This window comes from Hyperoodon ampullatus (genome assembly GCF_949752795.1).
Source record: "Hyperoodon ampullatus genome assembly, chromosome: 5".
Classification (NCBI taxonomy): Eukaryota; Metazoa; Chordata; class Mammalia; order Artiodactyla; family Ziphiidae; genus Hyperoodon; species Hyperoodon ampullatus.
The window spans coordinates 41,062,645-41,084,594 of record NC_136918.1 but is presented as its reverse complement, the minus strand read 5'-3'; the positions used below and the strand labels follow the sequence as shown (position 1 = coordinate 41,084,594).

At 37.9% G+C, this 21,950-nt stretch overlaps 1 protein-coding gene across 1 annotated transcript in view; it reads right to left on the bottom strand.

The window, feature by feature from the left end:
• The window catches only part of P3H2 (prolyl 3-hydroxylase 2), a gene marked incomplete at its 5' end in the record, with an annotated part of 155,221 nt that overhangs the window by 7,366 nt on the left and 125,905 nt on the right, over positions 1–21,950 (bottom strand). Inside the window, 9 exons of the mRNA XM_079705515.1 lie at positions 2,429–2,504; positions 3,430–3,547; positions 4,413–4,563; positions 5,324–5,419; positions 5,977–6,104; positions 12,413–12,507; positions 14,280–14,320; positions 19,799–19,888; positions 20,217–20,359. Coding sequence (XP_079561641.1) covers positions 2,429–2,504; positions 3,430–3,547; positions 4,413–4,563; positions 5,324–5,419; positions 5,977–6,104; positions 12,413–12,507; positions 14,280–14,320; positions 19,799–19,888; positions 20,217–20,359 — 938 coding nt within the window. The remainder of the gene's footprint in view (positions 1–2,428; positions 2,505–3,429; positions 3,548–4,412; positions 4,564–5,323; positions 5,420–5,976; positions 6,105–12,412; positions 12,508–14,279; positions 14,321–19,798; positions 19,889–20,216; positions 20,360–21,950) is intronic.

Here is a 21,950-nt window from a genome sequence, read left to right as displayed (position 1 = left end):
TTTTTCATGAAGCAAATGGAACTCATTGGATTTTATCTTTTTCAAACTTGCACAGAGAAACCAAAATAACTAAATATCCATGTTTCACAAATATGCTGCTGTCGAAAATAATCCATGGTTCTTCCAAGTATGATGAAAGAAAATTCCTTTTGATTTGCATGTGACTGATGATTAAAGTCAGAGAAGGCTGTGTGCTGTACTTGCCTTGAATAAATGTAAATCTTCTGCCACCATTCAGTAATTATACAATTTCCAGATTTTTCCAAAGTAAAGAATATAGGGGATTATTCTTCCTTGCATAGCACAAAGCTGGGGCATTTCCCTGCTCCAATTTTCCCTCCAGAATCAAGGGAGGGAAAACTGAAAAGGAAAACTATCCACTTCTCTTTCTTATTGGCACTGGTTAACTAAGAATTTTAATTATCTACAAAATACTCCCAAAACTCCACCATATGCATTAATGTGAAGTAGAACGAATTTTTGAAAATAGGTCTCTCAACTTGGAGCTTTTTCATTAAAACATTGTTTAAATTAGTTTTTCTTTTACTTTTTTAGGGGATGGTGGTGGTTAGATTCAGTACTTTTAAAAATAGCTGCATCTTTATCTTAAAAGTATAAATCTCTTAAAGGGGAGTAGTATCTGCTTTCACATCTTTAAAAAGCAGAATTACAGTTAATTTGCATTCAAAAAATGGTGAATTCACACATATTTAATGATTCATTTAATTAATGATTCATACATAGTATGAATTAATGATTCATACATATCAATAATATTCCCGCTTTACTTATTTTCAAACATTGAACATTTCCAAATATGGCCACTAGATGGCGTAGAAGCAAAGAAATCTTTTCAACCACCTGCCTGATTTTCTTTCCAATTGTGTGAGATTCAAGAAGTTTTGAACCTGTTAGTAGAGCTCAGAAATCAAATGCTTTCTGTAGAGAGGCTTTTCAAAAGTTTATATTTTTGTATTGGCATTTAAACTGAGCCTGGATCATCAGTCTTGATTTAATTTCCCAAATCATGAAGCATCAAAATACTCCCATGATAATATTTAAGCTTTTTACAAAAAAGAGTGTGGGGCAGGGCTTCCCTGGTGGAGCAGTGGTTGAGAGTCCGCCTGCCGATGCAGGGGACACGGATTCGTGCCCCAGTCCTGGAAGATCCCACATGCCGCGGAGCGGCTGGGCCCGTGAACCATGGCTGCTGAGCCTGCGCGTCCGGAGCCTGTGCTCCACAATGGGAGAGGCCACAACAGTGAGAGGCCCGCGTACCGCAAAAAAAAAAAAAAAGAGAGTGTGGGGCATCATGACCTTTTAAATATACAGTATATTAAAGTGTATGAAATATTTTTCTTAATTATATCAATGTTTCTGGACAATTTTAACCAGAATTCCCATAGGTTTTCCCTTTAAATCCAGTAATACATCGTTTTTATATCATTTGCTTACACCCTGGTAGTATGCCATGAATGAGACCAAGAAAAGGGTACAAAATATGAGGGGAAAGACATAAACTCAGAAAAAAAGTTGTGGAAATAGCTTATATAATGCAAAATCCTTTAAGTTTATCACATACATGTCTCAACTGTTTTGATTTTGTATAGAGGAAAGAGATATCTCATAATCTACTTATAATTCAATTATCTCCTCAATCAGAAAACCTCTTTTTTCTACCATGGCATATGCTGTTCGGCTAAAAAACCAAAGATTCTGGCTATATGGTTTATATGTGTTCAGTAGGCTGGTTTTCCAAAGGCATTAGTTTGCTTAGGAAGATGGTGGTTGAGTTTAACTTTTGATTTTTGATCTACGAAGGTGTGTTTAGAATCTCATCCAAAGTATGAATATATAACACATGTGTGTCTGTGTGAATGTGTATATATCAAATTCCAAGTATAGGTTTACTTACCATTAGAATTATATATATATATATATATATATATATATATATATATATATGTATACATATATATATATATACACACACATATCACAATTTGGATAATGAGGGGTATGGAAGCCAATGCTCACCTAAACATACAGAGCACCAGGGTACTTGAAAGCCATTCTGTAGAGTCATTTGACTTGTCATAGTCGTGGGTGATTTAAGAATAGGTGTTTTTAGGTTCCCATCAGATTACTTGGCAAAGAATCAGAAGACCTAGGTTCTGGTTCGAAGTCTAGCACAAACTAACTATATGATCCTTAATATATATTCTTTAAATTACCCATCTATAAAAAGGAAAAGAAGATTTTTATTGATGATTCCATTTCTAACATTTTATAATGTATATATTTACTGGATCTCTCTCCACCTCATGAATTCTCAAGCTCAGAAATGTTTGAAATCCAGCCGTCTTTGGAAAATGGCAAAATTGAGACTAAAAATGCTAGATAAATTTGCAAGAATAGGCTTTCTTACGGTCACAGTTTTGGCATCCATCTCAGTGAATATGAATTCTCCTCCTTCAAAGTCATCATTCATATATAGGAGAGCACTGTAAGAAGAAAGGGAAGCAATTTGTACTCTTATATGCCTACACAACATCACCGCAGAATATTGCAGACTGGGCATGAACTGACCAGCCTGATTAGTAAGTTTCCTCTGAACTAAACATTAAAATGATTGACCCTCCTAACCCTCAAGAGTAAGATCAGATGTAGGGTCATAACCCTGAAGTATTTATTTATTCCACCCAGATTAAAGTTTTAATTATATGTCATTAGCTAGGTTTAATCTAGCCCTTTGATCTCGCCCACAGAATCTAAAACTCTGTTCTTTCCTTTTATACTAATAACTCGAAAGGATGTATTTTTTCCGTTAAGTAGCTGGAGAGATCTAAGGGGTGTATCCAAGTCTTGCAGATAGGGGGCGCTCAATAAACATGTTTGTATAGAGCCCAGTGTAGTAATAATTAACACATTATATACATGATGACTACAACTCCTGACTCTTTACACAGTAAAATATCATTCAATAAAAGAAAACTTTTTTGTCCTGAGTTTTCAGTTTCTTACTTACAAAATGCAGACATAGATAAATGATGTGATGAGATCCCTATGCCTGCTGAGATGCACACCCTGTGTTCTCAGACTGAGATATTAATACATATACCACAATGAATATGTTTAAATAAAAGCCAAGTGAGAAAAACAACCCATAAACTTTACTTTTTATATTAAAACAAAATGGGCATTCTGTGGAATAAGATGCAACAAATCGTACAGGGATTTTTAAGATAAAAATATGATATGCTGAAGTCACTTCTCAGTTGTGGCAGCTGCTTCAGAAGATTATTTGAGTATTTCTGCTTCATCGAGATGAATGTGATGACAAGCAAAACAGATCAGCTTTCTAGTTTCCATGGGGTTTTGATAACTGTTGGGCAAAAAGCTTGGTTCTGAATCAGATGCTGGCGGTACCTATAGTCCCGGAATGTGTAAGCAGGAGGCTCCTTCCAGCATTCATTGGCCTCTGGATCCAACAGGCAGTTGTCAGCATGGATGGGATGACTGAGGTCATTTCTTCTATCCTGTTGACCTGCCAGAAAAGGGAACAGGGAAGCATGAGAAATTGAATGCTGCAACCTCCAAGAGCAAAGCTGGCAATCTGTCTTCTCCCATGGCTGGTGCCCCTTGAAAATTTGAGGATCAGAAGGCAGAGCAGGCTAAAGAACACTGGGCAAGCACCATGAAGAGACTCTGGTCCTGCTTTGATATGAACTTGATGTAAAAAAACTGTAGGCAAGTCACACCTGTCTATTCAGCTATAAAAGTTCTCCGATATAAATATACATGCAGAAATTCCATGCATTTCATGGGCTGTACTTTGTGTGGGGCAGTCAAAGGATGAGGATAAAATGCAAATGTCAAAAAAAAGATTTGATGCAGCTGAAGGTTCACAAGTGGAAAAGTCTACTTCTGTGACATTCTCTCTCCCCTCGTCCTCAGGAGGGTATAGAAGAGAAGATGTAGAGAAAAAAATAGTGATGCCAGGGAATGAGGAGGTCTCTGCCTTTTTAAGAACATTTCTTTCAACAATCCTTTTCATCTTCTATGCTTCCCCTCAATGCTGGTGGGCATAATGGTGACTGTAATTTCCAGGTTCTTGAACCCTGAAAAGTGAAACCTAGATCAGAAAGGTATTCTTCTGTGTGATTGTAGCAAGCAGAAGAAATGGATTTGAAAGGGAAAATAGGCAGCGTGATGGTCTTCTAATACTTTAGGGGACCAGCAAAGTAGGAAAAGAGGGAAGGGAAAAATCAGAGTGAGTAAGCTTTTGTTTTAGAAATGTAGAACCCTTCTGGACCGTTAGACTGACATGTTCATAGAGCTTTGTTCTGCATTGTTTTCTTTCTCATTTCACTGTGGGTAAAAGGGAACACGTTCAGATTCTGGAATCTCACCAGACAGGGCTGTGCGGCAGACCATGTGTGTATAGGAAAAATACAGGGTTGAGTTCAGCATGAAATAGGATTCGACAATCTTTCGAGCCTTCTCGCTGATGTCATAAAACAGACGGGCACTCTTCAGGGAGACTCGGCCTTCATAACCAAACTGAAGAAAAAGAAGAACATTAGAAACCACTGGGTTGATTGGAACGCTTGAGGAAACCAGATGCTAGGTTTATTAAGCCAATATAGGATGCTCATCTCTCTGTTGGCTCGTGGGAATACTACTACAGAATTGTGGATTTGGTTTAGGAAAATGAGGGAAAGTTGAAAGCTAATTATTCCTCTCCTCTTCTCTCAAAACACTTTCCTCACTCTTCTACAAAAACAACTCTCAGGGCTTCCCTGGTGGCGCAGTGGTTGGGAGTCTGCCTGCCGATGCAGGGGACGCGGGTTCATGCCCCGGTCTGGGAAGATCCCACATGCTGCAGAGCGGCTGGGCCTGTGAGCCATGGCCGCTGAGCCTGCACGTCCGGAGCCTGTGCTCCGCAACTGGAGAGACCACAGCAGTGAGAGGCCCACGTACTGCAAATAAAATAAAATTAAATTAAATTAAAAAAAAAAAAACACCTCTCACAGTACAGACTGATAATTTTTTGAGTACGTTTTCACCATTGGATCTTGAGCTTCTTGAGGACAAGGGGGTTGTGTATTATTTGTCAGATGCAAATCTAGGAAATAGAGTTTGATCAATTGATAACCAAATGGAGGAATGATGGAGTGATTGAAGGTGCCATTTCATACTTGCTCCCTTCAATGACCTGATAGGTCTATATCTTAAACCCTTCTCTTCCCTATATCTGCCATTCCCAGAAGATCCTGGGTTGACAATTAGGAATTCAAATCCAAAAGAAGTTAAGTTTTACTTTGAGTGCTTTCAGGACAGTTGCACCTTCAAACTTTTCATTGGGTGTATGGGGTGAAGTTTTTCCTCTGTATCCATCACCAACAAGCATGATTCCCTAGAAGCAAAATACAAGGTGCTTTATTAATGAGGATTATGAATTCATCACATCTCCCTTTCTGCCTTGACTGCCAGAAAGCTGAGAACCAAAGTCAATACTCAGAACCATCTCCATTTTATTCTAGGATTCAGTATCATTAATTCTTCCAACCAAAAGAGGGATCTTTATTTAACTTTCACCCCACATTTTCATTATAAAATGGTGCCACCACTTTCTGTAGAAATAGGTAGAACATAAATAATTAATATATTGATTAATTATTGATAAAAATAAAGAGACTTTTCCAGCGACTTTATATGATAGGCAGGGCACATGCTGGATACAGTTGTCCTAGGAATTAAGCCTCTAGCTCTTCCAGACCCAAGGGCTATGTCCAGAGCTGGACAAAACTACAATCACCCCAACCCAAAGGCTATGAAAGTGCTTCCACAATCAATGTCCTTGTCCTAAAGAAAGTAACGTTTCAGGCCTGGCTTCCTGGCTCCAAGTAAGTCCAGGACCAAAGCTCTTCCATGCTCAGGCCAGACCAGCGCAGTGGGAGTCCCGGTCCTCACACTAGCCACGCTGTGTAGCTCCCGGCACTGTTCTTCTGACAGGACGTTATCCAGGAGGACGCGCTGAGTCCCGTTCAGCTGCTCGGAGTTGTAGACGAACGTGATGTTCTCATAGAGCAGAGGGCCACCTGCGGGAACAAAACACATGGTTGTCCTTGTTACCTCTGTCCCCAAGGTGGGAAGCACAGAACACCCAAGAGCTTTCAATGTGCAGTTCAGGAGTCAGTTTCCTCACGAATATTTAGGAGTGCAAAGACAAATTACAAATCTGGAAGCCTGAGAAACGCAATATGGATTCAAGAAAAAGGCAGATGTCTGGCTACCAGGTTTCCCCATGATGTCGTAATTAATGTATTACATTTGTATAGGATTTGGGGATTGATAAACTATTTTTTTTTTCACTTGATTCCAGGGATGCTCCTGCAAAACAGACTGGGCATCTCATAGGATTCTTCTCAGTGAAGACTTTCCAGAATCTTCTCAGCAGTGGGCCCCTCCCTTCTCCACAGCCCTGGGTTCCTACCTCTGCCACAACATCTCATTCAATTACTGGATGACATGACATCACGGTAGGTAAAGACTTTTTAAAGAGATAGCAGGACAGCCAAACAATTAAAAAAAAAAAAAAAGAAAGAAAGAGAAAAAAATTATTTGACGGCATGTTTGTGTCCTCAGTTCCAGCGGTATCCAGAGCAAAACCTTCACCAAGTAACTCAGGGAATAAATGCCCATCAGGACAGTCATAACCAAGTCACCTGACTCGTTCCCAGTCTTCTTTCCACCACCTACTGACTCTGGATGGTCTGACTTTTGGAATATCTCTTTTTCTCTGCTCTCTGGGCAAATTATATATATATATATATATATATATATATATATATATATATATATATATATAATCTCCCCCACAGGAGAGTTTCCTGTAGGCACCTGCTCCCTCACTGGACAGAGCTTACAACTTTATAAAATTAGCTCCATATTGGCTCTTCAAAGCATTATGCTTTGGGGCTATGTTTTAGGTGGCGAAATTACAAAATCTAGACCTGACATGGTTCTTTCCTCATAGAGAATAGGACTGAAGGACAAAGCCTCTGATGGTGAGGAAATCTTCCAATGTAGCAAAGTACAAACACCTTGAACCAGAAAACTGAATAGAAAAGCAAAACTTGTTTTTCTCCTCTTTATAATATTCCTCCTAAAGGACCTTATGCCTGTCAACAAGAGCAGCTCACCATGGAGGGCATGGGGGTGAGGAGGGCTCCTCCCATCCTCCTCAGTTGGGCAATGGTCACCAGCACACTGGTCTAAAACACATCATTGAAGGAGAAGGAGACAACTGAAGTGGATGTCTACTCTTTGGCTTTAAAACAGATTAGTCAAACTAGGGAACAGCACTGAATGTTATTAGTCCAGTTGGGATAAAAGAGTTACTACAGCCCATGATTAATGGAATATTAAAATAATGGGACAGTGTTTCTCAATCTTGAGTAGTGTATGGTTATGTGTTAAAGCAAAAGTTCCCTAAGAAGCTTCAGTGCTGACAAATTATTTGTACTGCAGTTTTACTTCCATGTTTGCAATCAAAAAACTGTAAGTACAGTATTTATTTTTATAGCTTCATACAACTGTCATACCCAAACCAATTTACAAGATTAAATAAAAGCAAGACCATAAAACCAGCTAAATTCAAATTAACAATATTAATAAAATGGTTAATGTTATTTTGTGGAAACTAAAAAGCAGTGTTCCACATGAATTTTCTAATGAGTGATCTGGCCCTGGTTCTTCTGAGCCAGCATTCCTCAGAGTGCTCTTGGTGAGTAATGACTCATTCTACTACAAGTTTTCTCTGTTGAAACTACTGTGAAATCTTAGTGGACCATGATGAATTTTGGCCTTCATCTGGTCTTAATACATTATTTATATGTTTGTCCTATTTCAATTCTTATTAGTCTTTGACCATTGAAGTGTTATTAACCCATGCCAATGTGATGGTAACTGCATCCATACCCACTGAGGTATGAAATCTCATGGCAGTCCTTAGCTATAAGTGGTTATTCAGATGACCCACTAGTTGCCCTTCTTAATTTTTTTTCCTCTTAATTTTTTAAATGGCCATCAAAATTTATAAATACAGAATTTCTTGGATTCCAGGAATATATCCACAAGCTCCCAGTTTTAGTATCAATCTTTTGGATGAACAGAAAATACATACATAAATGTCTCTATCTATATCCATCTATATCTATATCTATATATCTCCTACAATTCAATGTTTTTCAAACTGTGTTCTACAAAAAAGTTTTTAATGAAAAAAGAGTTTATTGATCAAATATGTTTGGGAAGTACTGGAGTAAACAAAATTTAAGAGGACTTCTTGGAACTTTTAATATGTGAACAGACATTATGAATATCCTAAATATCAATATAATATGCAGCAGTTCTCACTCTTAAATAAACACAATACCCACCCTTTCTTCCTTCCCTCTTTCCTCCCTCCCTTCCTCCCTCCATGCTTCCTCTCTCCTTCCCTCATTCCTTCCTTCCCCTCTTCCCCTTCTTTCCTCCTTCCCTCCCTCCTTCCTCCCTCCTTCCTTCCTATGGCAGAGAGACTCTAGGTTGGTCCCTAATGGTCACAACCTCCTGGTACTCATAGGTTTGTGTACTTTGCTTCCTTCAAGTGTGGGTGGCGCCTGGAGCTTGCCTCTAACTAATAGAATATGGCAAAGGTGATGGAATATCACGTCTTTGATTGGTTACATAACATTGCAACTCCTATTTTGCTGGTTGACTCAGTCTGTTGCTTTCTCAGCTTATAGTCTGATGAAACAAGTGGCTGTACTGGACGGGCTCACACGGCAAGGAATTGAGGGCATCCTCCAGCCAACAGTCAACCAGAAACTGAGAACCACAGTCCAATAGCCTTCAGGAACTGAATTCTGTCATCTGAGCTTGGAAGAAGATAGTTTCCCAGCTTTAGAAGAGACGTCAGCCCTGATCAACACTTGATGGAACCTTGTGACAGACCCTGAAGCAATGGACCCTGCTAAGCTACCCCCATAGTCCTGACCCACAGAAACTGTGAGATAGTAAGTGTATGTTATTGTAAGCTGCTACCTTTGTGCTAAATTTTTTCACAGCATGGAATGGACCTCTTAACAAAAAACACAGTTTGTTTGGGAAAGGTTGCTCTAATCTATATAGTTAAGATCCATAGCCACATTGAGACTCTCCCTCAAATATTCAAAAGTGAATGGCATATTCCATTTCCATTCAGAAACGTAGAGGGAGATGTTCCTTTAACAAGAAAGACAAGATACTTGTACGTTCACTGGAAAGAATTTTCTAGTATAAAATTCGAATAGAAATGGAAGACAGATCAAGGGTTTAGTGGACTAGGTTGGTTTGTACTTTGCCATGTTTTTCTCATTTTCTATATTGAGAGTGTATCACTTTAAATATATTAGTTTATTTTCAAAACATGTCTTCAAAAGTTATTTTAAAACATTCAGAAAAATGCCTACCATGCTTAAGCTCTGTGTAAGTATTTTCCATTATTATGATGATCATTTTTGAATTGTTAAAATATGTCTGGTATATTGTGTTAAGTTTGAATGAGATATCTTAATAAGCATATGGCATAATGGATTATATTTAAAAGAGAGCTACTGGGATATTGACAATTTCCCCAACCATGGCATAAGCAATATACAAAGATCAGGTGAAGGGACAAAGAGCAACACAGAGTCTAAAATACCTAAATTCTAACAGGTTTGGGCAGAATCTGTACTAGACATCTGCCTTTCATGTAGCTCGCACAACCACCACTAAACCCAGAGCTTCATACAAAGGTTTCCCACATATCCATTTAACAAAAAACAGGCAACTACCTACCCACTAACCAAAAGGAAAACAAAAATATAAAAGGAAAAATAAATCCTGCCATTCAAAAATGCAAGTCTACCAGCCTATAAATGACTAGTAGCACAACAGACAGAGAAGAACATTAAAATAAAAATAAAAATGTAGTCCAATAAGTTGTGGCTCCTGGGATCTGATTTGACAGCTTCAGCCAACTCTTAACCACAGCCTAAGGAGATTTAGTTAAACAACTTAATTCTTCCCTCATTCATAAAGTATGTGCCTGGCTCTGACTCTCCATTTGCAATAAAGAGGAATCTTACAGGAAAATGCTCTTTTGTGTTCACTGCCTATGGCTCATGGCAAGAAGATATATTTTACCATAAATATGACAAGGTCATATAAGTTACGACGGGAGTGTGCTAACAAGCCCTTATATGAGCACTGCCCTTTACAGTTTACAAAAGACTTTCATATTCATCCTCTCCAAAGAGTTGCTATCCTTCTGTTACAGGTAAAGGACCATAAGGATCAGAGAGAGTGAGTCTCTAGTTACCCATCACTCTGGAGAACATCAGACTAAGATAGGCTTCCTGACTCCAAGTTCAAAGTTATTTCTATTGTACCCCTGCTGACTCTGGGATTATTATCGAGCAGGGCTTTTGGAAAACTGGTGGTTGAAAGAGGAATGGATAAGTGACAGATGTTTTTAATAAGATGACATGCATATTCCAAGGACTGGAGTCGCTCTGGGGTGCAGTAGCCCTGAGTCACTCCCATCTTAATGCTCAGGAGACATCCAGTATGAATACTACTAAATACTGTTAGGTAACAGAGTAGATGGAAATCTCTTTGTGGAAGATGAGAAAAGCTGAAATATATTCTAATCTGGAAGCACACATCCTTTCTTGCCTCCCTGACATCTGCTTTCAGCCAGACTAAGATGTTGAAAGTGTTTTTAAATTGGGAACTTTGCCTCTGTCTACCACTGTTCTTAATTTAGACCATATTTTGATCTCTAGTGACTGCACAGAAGGCTTTCCAGTAGGTTCCCAGGGAACATCCTATGATTCATTAGCCCATTCAATGGCAGAAATGATAGAATTTGGCAACCCAGTCAATCATGACCTTTCTCCATCCTGTGTAGTTTTCTGTTCTACTCTTCCCATTAGCCTTCTTAGTCATTTGCTGGACATCAGATCCCCTGGTAGCCAGGAAAAAAAATGCTTTGAAATTTGGCAACTGTCCTGGAGCTTCCCAAACGTTTACAGCAAAGTGCCGGCTTACTGGCACGTACTTCCTGGGTGATTTCTCAGCTTAAAAAGCAATGTGAACTCTGGCTGACCATGAAGCTCTCTGGCACTTGTAAAATAGCTTGGGCTTTGTGACTACAAACTGAGGTCCAGGTCAGATTAGATGAGCATATTATCCTGTTTACTGCCTCAAACTGACTTGGAAGCTGAGGAAGGAAAGGGCTGGGAAATGTGAGAGCTGCAGAGAGCCAGAAGTTTTCAAATCAGCTAGAGGAATGTGCTGACATCTCTCTTGTTGGGGAAAGGGGGACTGTATTTATTCTCAATGAAGGTTTTTTAAAAACCTCTTCTTATCTTGCAATTATTTAATCAATAGGGGATACATTTCAGATATCTAGACACTGCTATGTTCCATCATCAGGTGAAGAACAGAAAAAAGGATTTGGATTCAAAAGCCTGCTTAACCTATTACAAGCTCTGAGGCTTTGGATAGGTCACTAAATCTCTGTGAGCCTCAGTTTTCTTACCTGTGAAGTGGGGGACACTTTTCTCACAGGAGACGCTGCCAGTATTAAAATGAACTGTGCATAAATTTGCTGGGAAAATTGTAAAATATATAGAAGTAATAATAATTGTTAAGGATTACTACTGTTGTTAGTACTACACTTGCTAATAAGTTATGATTACAAGAATGTTTGGCTCTATTTAAAACCTACGTTGGCAACACTCCACCTATGACTCCAGTCATTTTGAGGTTATGTAAACAGGCATCTAATATCCTGCTGTCTCCATCTCTGAGCCTTTTGTGTCCTTTGTTTCATCCACTTGAATGGCTCCCTCCACACTTCTGTCAATCTAATCTAAATTCTACTGATTTCTCTAAGCCCTGATCAGATATGTGCCTCAAGGATCTTAAGTTAACTAATATCCCGTGTTACCTGTCTCTTCAAGTTTCCCCGATACACAGTCTATTCCATGCTCTCTAGCACTCCCCTCCAATGTGAGAGAAGTAAGCCAGGTAACCTCTCCAAGCCTCGGGTACTCAGCTGAGGACAGCAATGATCATACAGTCCCTGCTTAGCTCACAGGACTCCTGTGAGTGAATTTGGTAGCACTTTTGTTGAAAACCAAAAGCAGTGATATACACAACTGAGACATTCTTATTTTTGAGACTTGCTTTCAGAATTTTATGAACTGGAGTAGTTTAGTCCTATTCTTTATTTTTTAGTGAAAATGGGTTCTGCCCTGATATGGGTAAGAACTGGCCAAGTCCCAGCCTCCCCTTCCCCTCCTTCTAAGAGTAAAAGTGCAATAATACTTACCCTCTCTTAGGTCTCGTTCTATCTTGGGTGATGACTTTTTCCGCGTTGATAATCCATGAACTGCTGTCCCCTCCACATTCACTCCTGAAGGGACCCTGCCCATTCAAAAAAAAAAAGTTGAAATAGCAATACCCCATTGAATAAAAATGTTCAAAGGCAAAGGATACCTTACTCAGGTAGTCTACGACTTCATATTGTATATTTTTGTGGTTCACAAGTCCACTTCTTTCAAGATCATATTAGATGCCATTGCCTCCATGAAGTTCTTCTCTATTTTCCCAATGAGTGTGCTCTATTTCACTTCTCTAAATCTTCTTAGCAACCTTTATTACAGTTCATTGTATCCATAATGTAAACCCCTTGAGATTAGACTTTGAGTACCAACAGAGCATGAAACAATGATCACGTGCATGTTTACAGTGCTAAGAGTGTTGTATTATAAGTGTTGAATAAAGCGCATCACTGAAAGATGGTTGAATTGAAATAAATCATGTCCAAGTGTAGTGGTTCTCAACTATTCCAAGATAGAAGACATGAGTTTGTGTCAAACCTTGTGAACACACACAATAGCATGATACCCTTTCAATATATACAAACTGAGCAAATCCAAATATGCATATACATTCTTGGATCTCTTGAAATAATTTGAGGTCACCCAGGGGTTGAGCCCTTGAAGCTCAGTGAAAGACCACAAGATTTTGAATAAGAAGGTCTGGATCTGCCAGTCCTTCATGGTGAGACATTGAGTCCTTTGCCTTGTCAGGGCCTCAGTTTCTGATTTTGATAATAACCTGGACCTCAAAATCTTGTGGACTAAGAATGCCACCTGCCATATCAGTAAATGAAGGATGTTGCGACCATCAAGCCATCAGCCACTACAGCCTCCCCTGATGGTGAGCCCTGAAGGAACTGAGGATGGAAAAAGGATACCCACCATCAAGCAGTCAGGCACTGCAACCTCCCCACAACGGTGCACCCTGAGGGGACTCAGGATGGGAAAACACAGGACACTGGCCCCAGAGAGCTGAGGTGCATATCAAAGGAATGATTTCAATGAGCCCAGGCTCTTGAAATCTTCCCATACATAGAAAAGTGTAAACCCTAAATTAACTAGGGATGTCTGGTTTTCTTTAATTAACAGTAATATTTTGCTATTCTGACTGTCTGCTTTTTGTTACAAAACTCCTATACATCCTGGCTCCTCCCTTAACTCTTGGGAGCAGTCCCTCAGAGCCATCTGAGAGGCTGTCTCCTGGGCTTGAAGTCCTCAGAAAATCCACTGAATAAAACATAACTCTCAGTTTTAGAGTGCATTTTTTTTTCAGTTGACAACCTCAAACGTGTAACTCCAAGATTCTATGACTCCTTGAAATGCTCAGAACATGTAAACTGACTTTTGACATCTATCATTTAAAAAATTGAGTTTTCTTCAATTCTGATTGAGTTCATGACACTTAATATTTTAACTTGCTGTAAAACTTTCTGAGCTTGATGCTTTCAAATAAATGCAGTAAGAAAATTTAGCATGAAAAAGATAATTTAATTGTTTTTTTTCTATTAAAAAATCAAAAACAGCATCCAACTTTCTCTGATTTAGAGTCACAGAACATTTAGCCATTAGAGATCACCTGATTCAACCCCTTGATGTGAGGAAAAGCATGAGACCCAGAGAGGAAGATAAATTATTTAAGGTGCCTTGGAAATAAGAGGAAGAGCTGGGACCAGAATGAAGAACTCCTAATTCCCATTTCAGAGCTCTTCTAATTATATCCTTTTGCCTATTTCATAGAGCCCAAGTTCTTTATAATAAATATGATTCTAAGTATTTCTTCTCATTACAAATAAACATTCTAAATGGAGAACTTACTGATTATCATCCTGTCGTCCTCCATATTGAATCCAATAATTCTGTTTTAAATTAAAAAAAAAAAACTCAGTAGTTTTGTCACTAAAATTCCATGTACAGAAATAAGATAAAACACTCAAAAGACCTAAAATATTAGAAAACTTGCATATTATAGAAAGCTATAATATGGTATTTATTTTAAAATTTTAATAAAAAAGAAGGCTAAGGTTGGTGCAATTTTGGCTAAGACAAACTGGATTTAAAAAATAGCATGGAATTAGCCTGGGCATCCATTCTTTTGTCCAAGAAAGTGATTTAGAATTTGGTAACAAGAAGACACTTAGAAGAAAATTAAGTATAACTCCTTTCACTTTTATAAATAAAACAAATAAACAAAAAGTCCAGTCTGGTTAATCATCTGTATAAGACCATAAAGTAAATGACTTTTTTCCCTAGGGTCATTTGGGATAACATAACTTTCAAAAATAGTAATACCGGATATAAACATATCAGAAATATTACACTAGAAATGTACGTTAAAATTATCCTAATTTTAAAAATGTGTCAATAAAAACATAACTAACAAAGAGACGAAAAATGTGTTACAAATAGGATATATTATAATCAGTGCTTTTTATATTAACTATTAACATGTACAGTATATAAAGAACTTATATAGCAATGAACAGATAAATGAATAAAATACTTGTCCAGGTAAACCAAATGAGAGGACAAATACTTAATTTGTGAAAAGTTGATTTTTGCTAGTAATCAAAAGAATACAAATTAAAACAACAGTGGTGCACCATTTTGTACATAATATATTAAGCATATGAATGAGATCAAGATGTTGCTTCTCATTGTTGAGATGTTGATGGTAAAACCATAAACTTTTATGAACCATTAGGAATAATGAAGGTGCCAGAAAACTCTCCTAGAAAAAATATTTCAAAAATTTTAAACCTTCTCATATACTTTGATGGCAGAGTTAACCCACTTCTGGGAATTTATCCTATGGATATAGTTCAGTAGAAAGAAAAATGCTTAATGCATTCATCTGGGCACAAGAAAACAAAAATAAGTAAAACAAATGTTCAACAGCAGGAAAAGGATTAACTTATTTATTGTACGTCAACTATAGATGTAGCTAAAAATAATTTTGAAAGCTGTAAAGATATAGAAATTGCTTATGCTATCCCAAATAAAAATCAATAAATAAAAATAGAAATCTATATATATAGAGGTACTACTTCTACAAAAGGGATGTCTTCATATGAAGAACGTTTAAAAGACAACATGGGGGACTTCCCTGGTGACACACTGGTTAAGAATCCACCTGCCAACTAAAAGCTGACTCTTTGAGAAGATAAACAAAATTGATAAACCATTAGCCAGACTCATCAAGAAAAAAAGGGAGAAGACTCAAATCAACAGAATTAGAAATGAAAAAGGAGAAGTAACAACTGACACTGTAGAAATACAAAGGCTCATGAGAGATTACTACAAGCAACTATATACCAATAAAATGGACAACCTGGAAGAAATGTACATATTCTTAGAAAAGCACAATGTTCTGAGACTGAACCAGGAAGAAATAGAAAATATAAACAGACCAATCACAAGCACTGAAATTGAAACTGTGATTAAAAATCTTCCAACAAACAAAAGCCCTGGACCAAATGGCTTCACAGGCAAATTCTATCCAACATGTAGCGAAGAGCTAACACCTATCCTTCTCAAACTCTTCCAAAACATAGCAGAGGGAGGAATACTCCTCATTCTATGAGGCCACCATCACCCTGATACTAAAACCAGACAAAGATGTCACAAAAAAAGAAAACTACAGGCCAATATCACTGATGAACATAGATGCAAAAATCCTCAACAAAATACTAGCAAACAGAATCCAACAGCACATTAAAAGGATCATACACCATGATCAAGTGGGGTTTATCCCAGGAATGCAAGGATTCTTCAATATACATAAATCAATCAATGTGATACACCATATTAACAAACTGAAAGATAAAAACCATATGATAATCTCAATAGATGCAGAAAAAGCTTTTGACAAAATTCAACACCCATTTATGATAAAAACCCTCCAGAAACTAGGCATAGAGGGAATTTACCTCAACATAATAAAGGCAGTATATGACAAACCCACAGCCAACATTGCTCTCAATGGAGAAAAATGAAACCATTTCCACTAAGATCAGGAACAAAACAAGGTTGCCCACTCTCACCACAATTATTCAACATAGTTTTGGAAGTTTCAGCCACAGCAATCAGAGAAGAAAAAGAAATAAAAGAAATCCAAATTGGAAAAGAAGAAGTAAAACTGTCACTGTTTGCAGATGACATGATACTATACATAGAGAATCCTAAAGATGCTACCAGAAAACTACTAGAGCTAAACAATGAATTTGGTAAAGTAGCAGGATACAAAATTAAGGCACAGAAATCTCTTGCATTCCTCTACACTAATGATGAAAAAACTGAAAGAGAAATTAAGGAAACACCCGACTTACCATTGCAACAAAAAGAATAAAATACCTAGGAATAAACCTACCTTAAGAGATGAAAGACCTGCATGCAGAAAACTATAAGACACTGATGAAAGAAACTAAAGATGATACAAACAGATGGAGACATATACCATGTTCTTGGATTGGAAGAATCAACATTGTGAAAATGACTATACTACCCAAAGCAATCTACAGATTCAATGCAATCCCTATCAAACTACCACTGGCATTTTTCACAGAACTAGAACCAAAAAATTCACAATTTGTATGAAACACAAAAGACCCCGAATAACCAAAGCAAACTTGAGAAAGAAAAATGGAGCTGGAGGAATCAGGCTTCCTGACTTCAGACTATATATACTACAAAGCTAGAGTAATCAAGACAATATGGTACTGGCACAAAAACAGAAATATAGATGAATGGAACAGGATAGAAAGCCCAGAGATAAACCCACGCACATATGGTCACCTTATCTTTGATAAAGGAGGCAAAAATATACAATGGAGAAAAGACAGCCTCTTCAATAAGTGGTGCTGGGAAAACTGGACAGCTACATGTAAAAGAATGAAATTAGAACTCTTCCTAACACCATACACAAAAATAAACTCAAAATGGATTAAAGACCTAAATGTAAGGCCAGACACTATAAAATTCTTAGAGGAAAACACAGGCAGAACACTCTATGATATCAATCACAGCAAGATCCTTTTTGACACACCTCCTAGAGAAATGGAAATAAAAAGAAAAATAAATAACTGGGACCTAATGAAACTTAAAAGCTTTTGCACAGCAAAGGAAGCCATAAACAAGATGAAAACACAACCCTCAGAATGGGAGAAAATATTTGCAAACGAAGCAACTGACAAATGATTAATCTCCAAAATATACAAGCAGCTCAAGCAGCTCAATATCATAAAAACAAACAACCCAATCCAAAAATGGGCAGAAGACCTAAATAGACATTTCTCCAAAGAAGATGTACAGATGGCCAACAAACACATGAAAGGATGCTAAACATCACTAATCATTAGAGAAATGCAAATCAAAACTCCAATGAGGTATCACCTCACACCAGTCAGAATGGCCATCATCAAAAAGTCTACAAGCAATAAATGCTGGACAGAGTGTGGAGAAAAGGGAACCCTCTTGCACTGTTGGTTTGAATTAAATTGATAGAGCCACTATGGGGAACAGTATGGAGGCTCCTTAAGAAACTAAAAATAGAACTATCATATGACCCAGCAATCCCATTACTGGGCATATACCCTGAGAAAACCATAATTCAAAAAGAGACATGTACCACAATGTTTATTGCAGCATTTTTATTTATTTATTTATTGTTTTTTTTTTTTTTTTTTTTTTTTTTTTTTTGGCGGTACGCAGGTCTCTCACTGTTTTTGCCTCTCCCATTGCGGAGCACAGTCTCTGGATGTGCAGGCTCAGCAGCCATGGCTCACGGGCCCAGCCACTCCACGGCATGTGGGATCCTCCCTGACCGGGGCATGAACCCGTGTCCCCTGCATCAGAAGGTGGACTCTCAACCATTGCACCACCAGGGAAGCCCATTGCAGCACTATTTACAATAGTCAGGACGTGGAAGCAACCTAAGTGTCCATTGACAGATGAATGGATAAAGAAGATGTGGCACAAATATACAGTGGAATATTACTCAGCCATAAAAGGAAACAAAACTGAGTTATTTCTAGTGAGGTGGATGGACTTAGAGTCTGTCTGTCATACAGTGTGAAGTAAGTCAGAAAGAGAAAAACAAATACTGTATGCTAACACATATCTATCGAATCTAAAAAAGAAAAAAATTGGTTCTGAAGAACCTAGGGGCAGGGGAAGAATAAAGACACAGATGTAGAGAGTGGACTTGAGGACACAAGGAGGGGGAAGGGTAAGCTGGGACGATGTGAGAGAGTGGCATGGACATATATACACTACCAAATGTAAAATGGATAGCTAGTGGGAAGCAGCCACATAGAACAGGGAGATCAACTTGGTGCTTTGTGTCCACCTAGAGGGTTTGGATGGGGAGGGTGGGAGGGAGACACAAGAGGGAGGAGATATGGGGATATATGTATATGTATAACTGATTCACTTTGTTATACAGCAGAAACTAACACACCAGTGTAAAGCAATTATACGCCAATAAAGATGTTTTAAAAATTTAAAAAAAAGAATCCACCTGCCAGTGCAGGGGACATGGGTTCGATTCTTGGGCCAGGAAGATCCCACGTGCTGGAGAGCACCTAAGCCTGTGTGCCACACCTACTGATCCTGCACTCGAGAGCCCATGAGTCACAACTACTGAGCCCACATGCCACAACTACTGAGCTCATGCTCTGCAGCTACTGAAACCCACATGGTCTAGGGCTCGTGTGTCACAACAACTGAGCCTGTGTGCTGTAACTACTGAAGCCTGCGTACCTAGAGTCCATGTTCCACAACAAGAGAAGCCACCTCAATGAGAAGCACATGCACCACAAAGAAGAATAGCCCCCGCTCGCCACAACTAGAGAAAGCCAGAAAGCCTGCACAGAGCAAGATCCAACGCAACCCAAAAAAATAAGAAAAAAGAAGGCAACAGAGACACTTGGAAAAAAGTAGTCAGCATGATAGGTAGTACGATTGTGACTGATTCTGTTCTTTTGAAGTCTTTTTATTGTTTAAAATGTTTAAGAGAAATGTTTAAAGAAAATACAAAATATTGCATATAGATATTAGGAAATAAAACAATCCTGAGGCAAACATATCATATTCAAAACATTTCTTTCCTATTCAAGTATATTTGCTTTTGACTTTAGCTCTCAGTGACATGGAAATCTGTTAAAGTCTTTTACAGTTCATCACATATACAGGGTAAACACACCCTCCCTCCAGTGTTTGTTTACAAAAGGCAGGGGATTATAATCTTCAACAAAAGGGGCTGGAGAATACAATCATAAATAAGAAGTGCACCAAATAGTTCCTTTAAAGACCTTTTCCTCTCTCCTCTTTGTTCTTACCGGCTCAGTGTATGAAAATCCCAGACCCTCTGCAGCTGATTTTATTAGTTCTGATTCTAGTTTATGATGCTTCACAAACATTGCCAAATCCTACAGAAAAAAAAAAAAAGAAAATGTATACTTAAATAACAGTTAAAAGGTATGATTAATGTTCAATTGGGAATAATTTTCTTTAGACAGTAACAAATGAGCTAAAAAAATATTCACAGCTGCAAAAAATGTCTCTATCTCTGTAGATTTTCACAAGCTAACACATAGGTGAATTACTTTTAGCATTACTAATTAAAGTTGCAAAGAACTGAGTCTTAGAACTTTTACTAAATTGTTAGCTATCTTTAAGAGAAGTGTTATATTTTTACCAACTCTCCCCAGAGCACTGAGCAGAACAATGAGTTTCTTCTCAGAACATTGGTCTTACCTCTCTGGCCTGGATAGATGCTGGGTCAGTGCTGTCATCCAACAGACTCTTATAGTAGTCCACATTGTCTCTGACATCCTCGTCATCCGGATGGAGTAGAAGATAGGCCTTGGCACACTCCAAGGCTTTCACATATTCGCCAACTGAAAAACCCAGGAGTTGGGGCATTAGAGTCAGCCTAGGTTGGTCTACAAAATTTTTAAAAGATATGTCAACATGTCCATGAGAGTCAGCATGAAATGATCAGTAAGAGGGAAGATGCTACCTACTGTATAGCACAGGGAACCCTACTCAATACCCTGTAATAACCAATATGGGGAAAGAACCTGAAAAAGAATGGACATATGTATATGTATAACTGAATCATTTTGCTTTACACCTGAAACTAACACAACATTGTCAATCAACTGTACTACAATATAAAATAAAAATTAAAAGAAAAGAGGGATGATGCCGTGAGGTTGAGTAGAAGCAGCAGAAATAGTTGCAGATGAAAGGAAGGACAGGATTTCAGGTATTCCAAAGGTACTAACTTCGGTCTGCTATGCTGCTAGATGTCTTCAACAAATTATCAAAAGCTCCACCTGAAGATATTTGCTGGCAACTTACATTATTTAATACAGAGTGGAATTTTTGAAATTAATTCTGATTTTTGTGCTGAATTTGAAAACATTATATCTAAGACCAATTTCAGCAATCCAAATTCTATTAATTGCTTTTAAACATAAGATGCTCACTCTTTCTTTCTCAATGAGATAAATGGAAATTAAAACTTTATTGAGGGGCTTCCCTGGTGGCGCAGTGGTTGAGAGTCCACCTGCCGATGCAGGGGACACGGGTTCGTGGCCTGGTCCGGGAAGATCCTACATGCCGCGGAGCGGCTGGGCGCTTGAGCCATGGCCACTGAGCCTGCGCGTCCGGACCCTGTGCTCCGCAACGGGAGAGGCCACAGCAGTGAGAGGCCCGCGTACCGCAAAAGAAAAAAAAACAACTTTATTGAGATATCAATTTTCACGTAATGATTTGGGAATATTTAAAATTTGATAATATATTCTGTTGCTGTGCAATGAAAAGTGTACTCCGTGTGGAGAAAAAAATCGGCAACATCTGTCAAAATTACAAACAAATAAACCATTTGATGCAGCAACTGTACTTCTAGAAATTTATCCTATAGATATTTACATGCAAATGTAAATGACATACAGGAAATATTATTCATTTGATCATTGATTGTAATAGTAAAATATTACAAGCAACACAATGCTCATCAGTAAGGAGACACATTAAATAAATTATAGTATGGTGATATCTAGATATAAAGAAAAATTAATGAGGAGGATCTTTATGTACTGAAACAACTAGATTGAACCATATAAAACTGCCAAAATTTGACCATTTTTGACCAAGCAAAAGGGAATTTCATAGGTCCAACATACTAAAAACAATCTGATATGTATCATTAAGTGAAGAAAACAATGTGAGGAAGAGTGTAAATAATGTGCTATCTTCTATGTGTAAGAGGTAAAATAATTCAGAGACACTGTGTGTGTGTGTGTGTTGTTTCTGTATAAAATTTTGGAAGGGTAAATGAGAAACTGTGGATTTTAGGGCATGAAATTGGGTTGTGGGGAAAAGAAAGAGAGAGAGGTTTTTAAATATTTAGTCTTTAAACCTGTGAGTATATTATCTTTTCAAATTAAATAGAAAAATTAAATTTAAAAATCACATAAAATA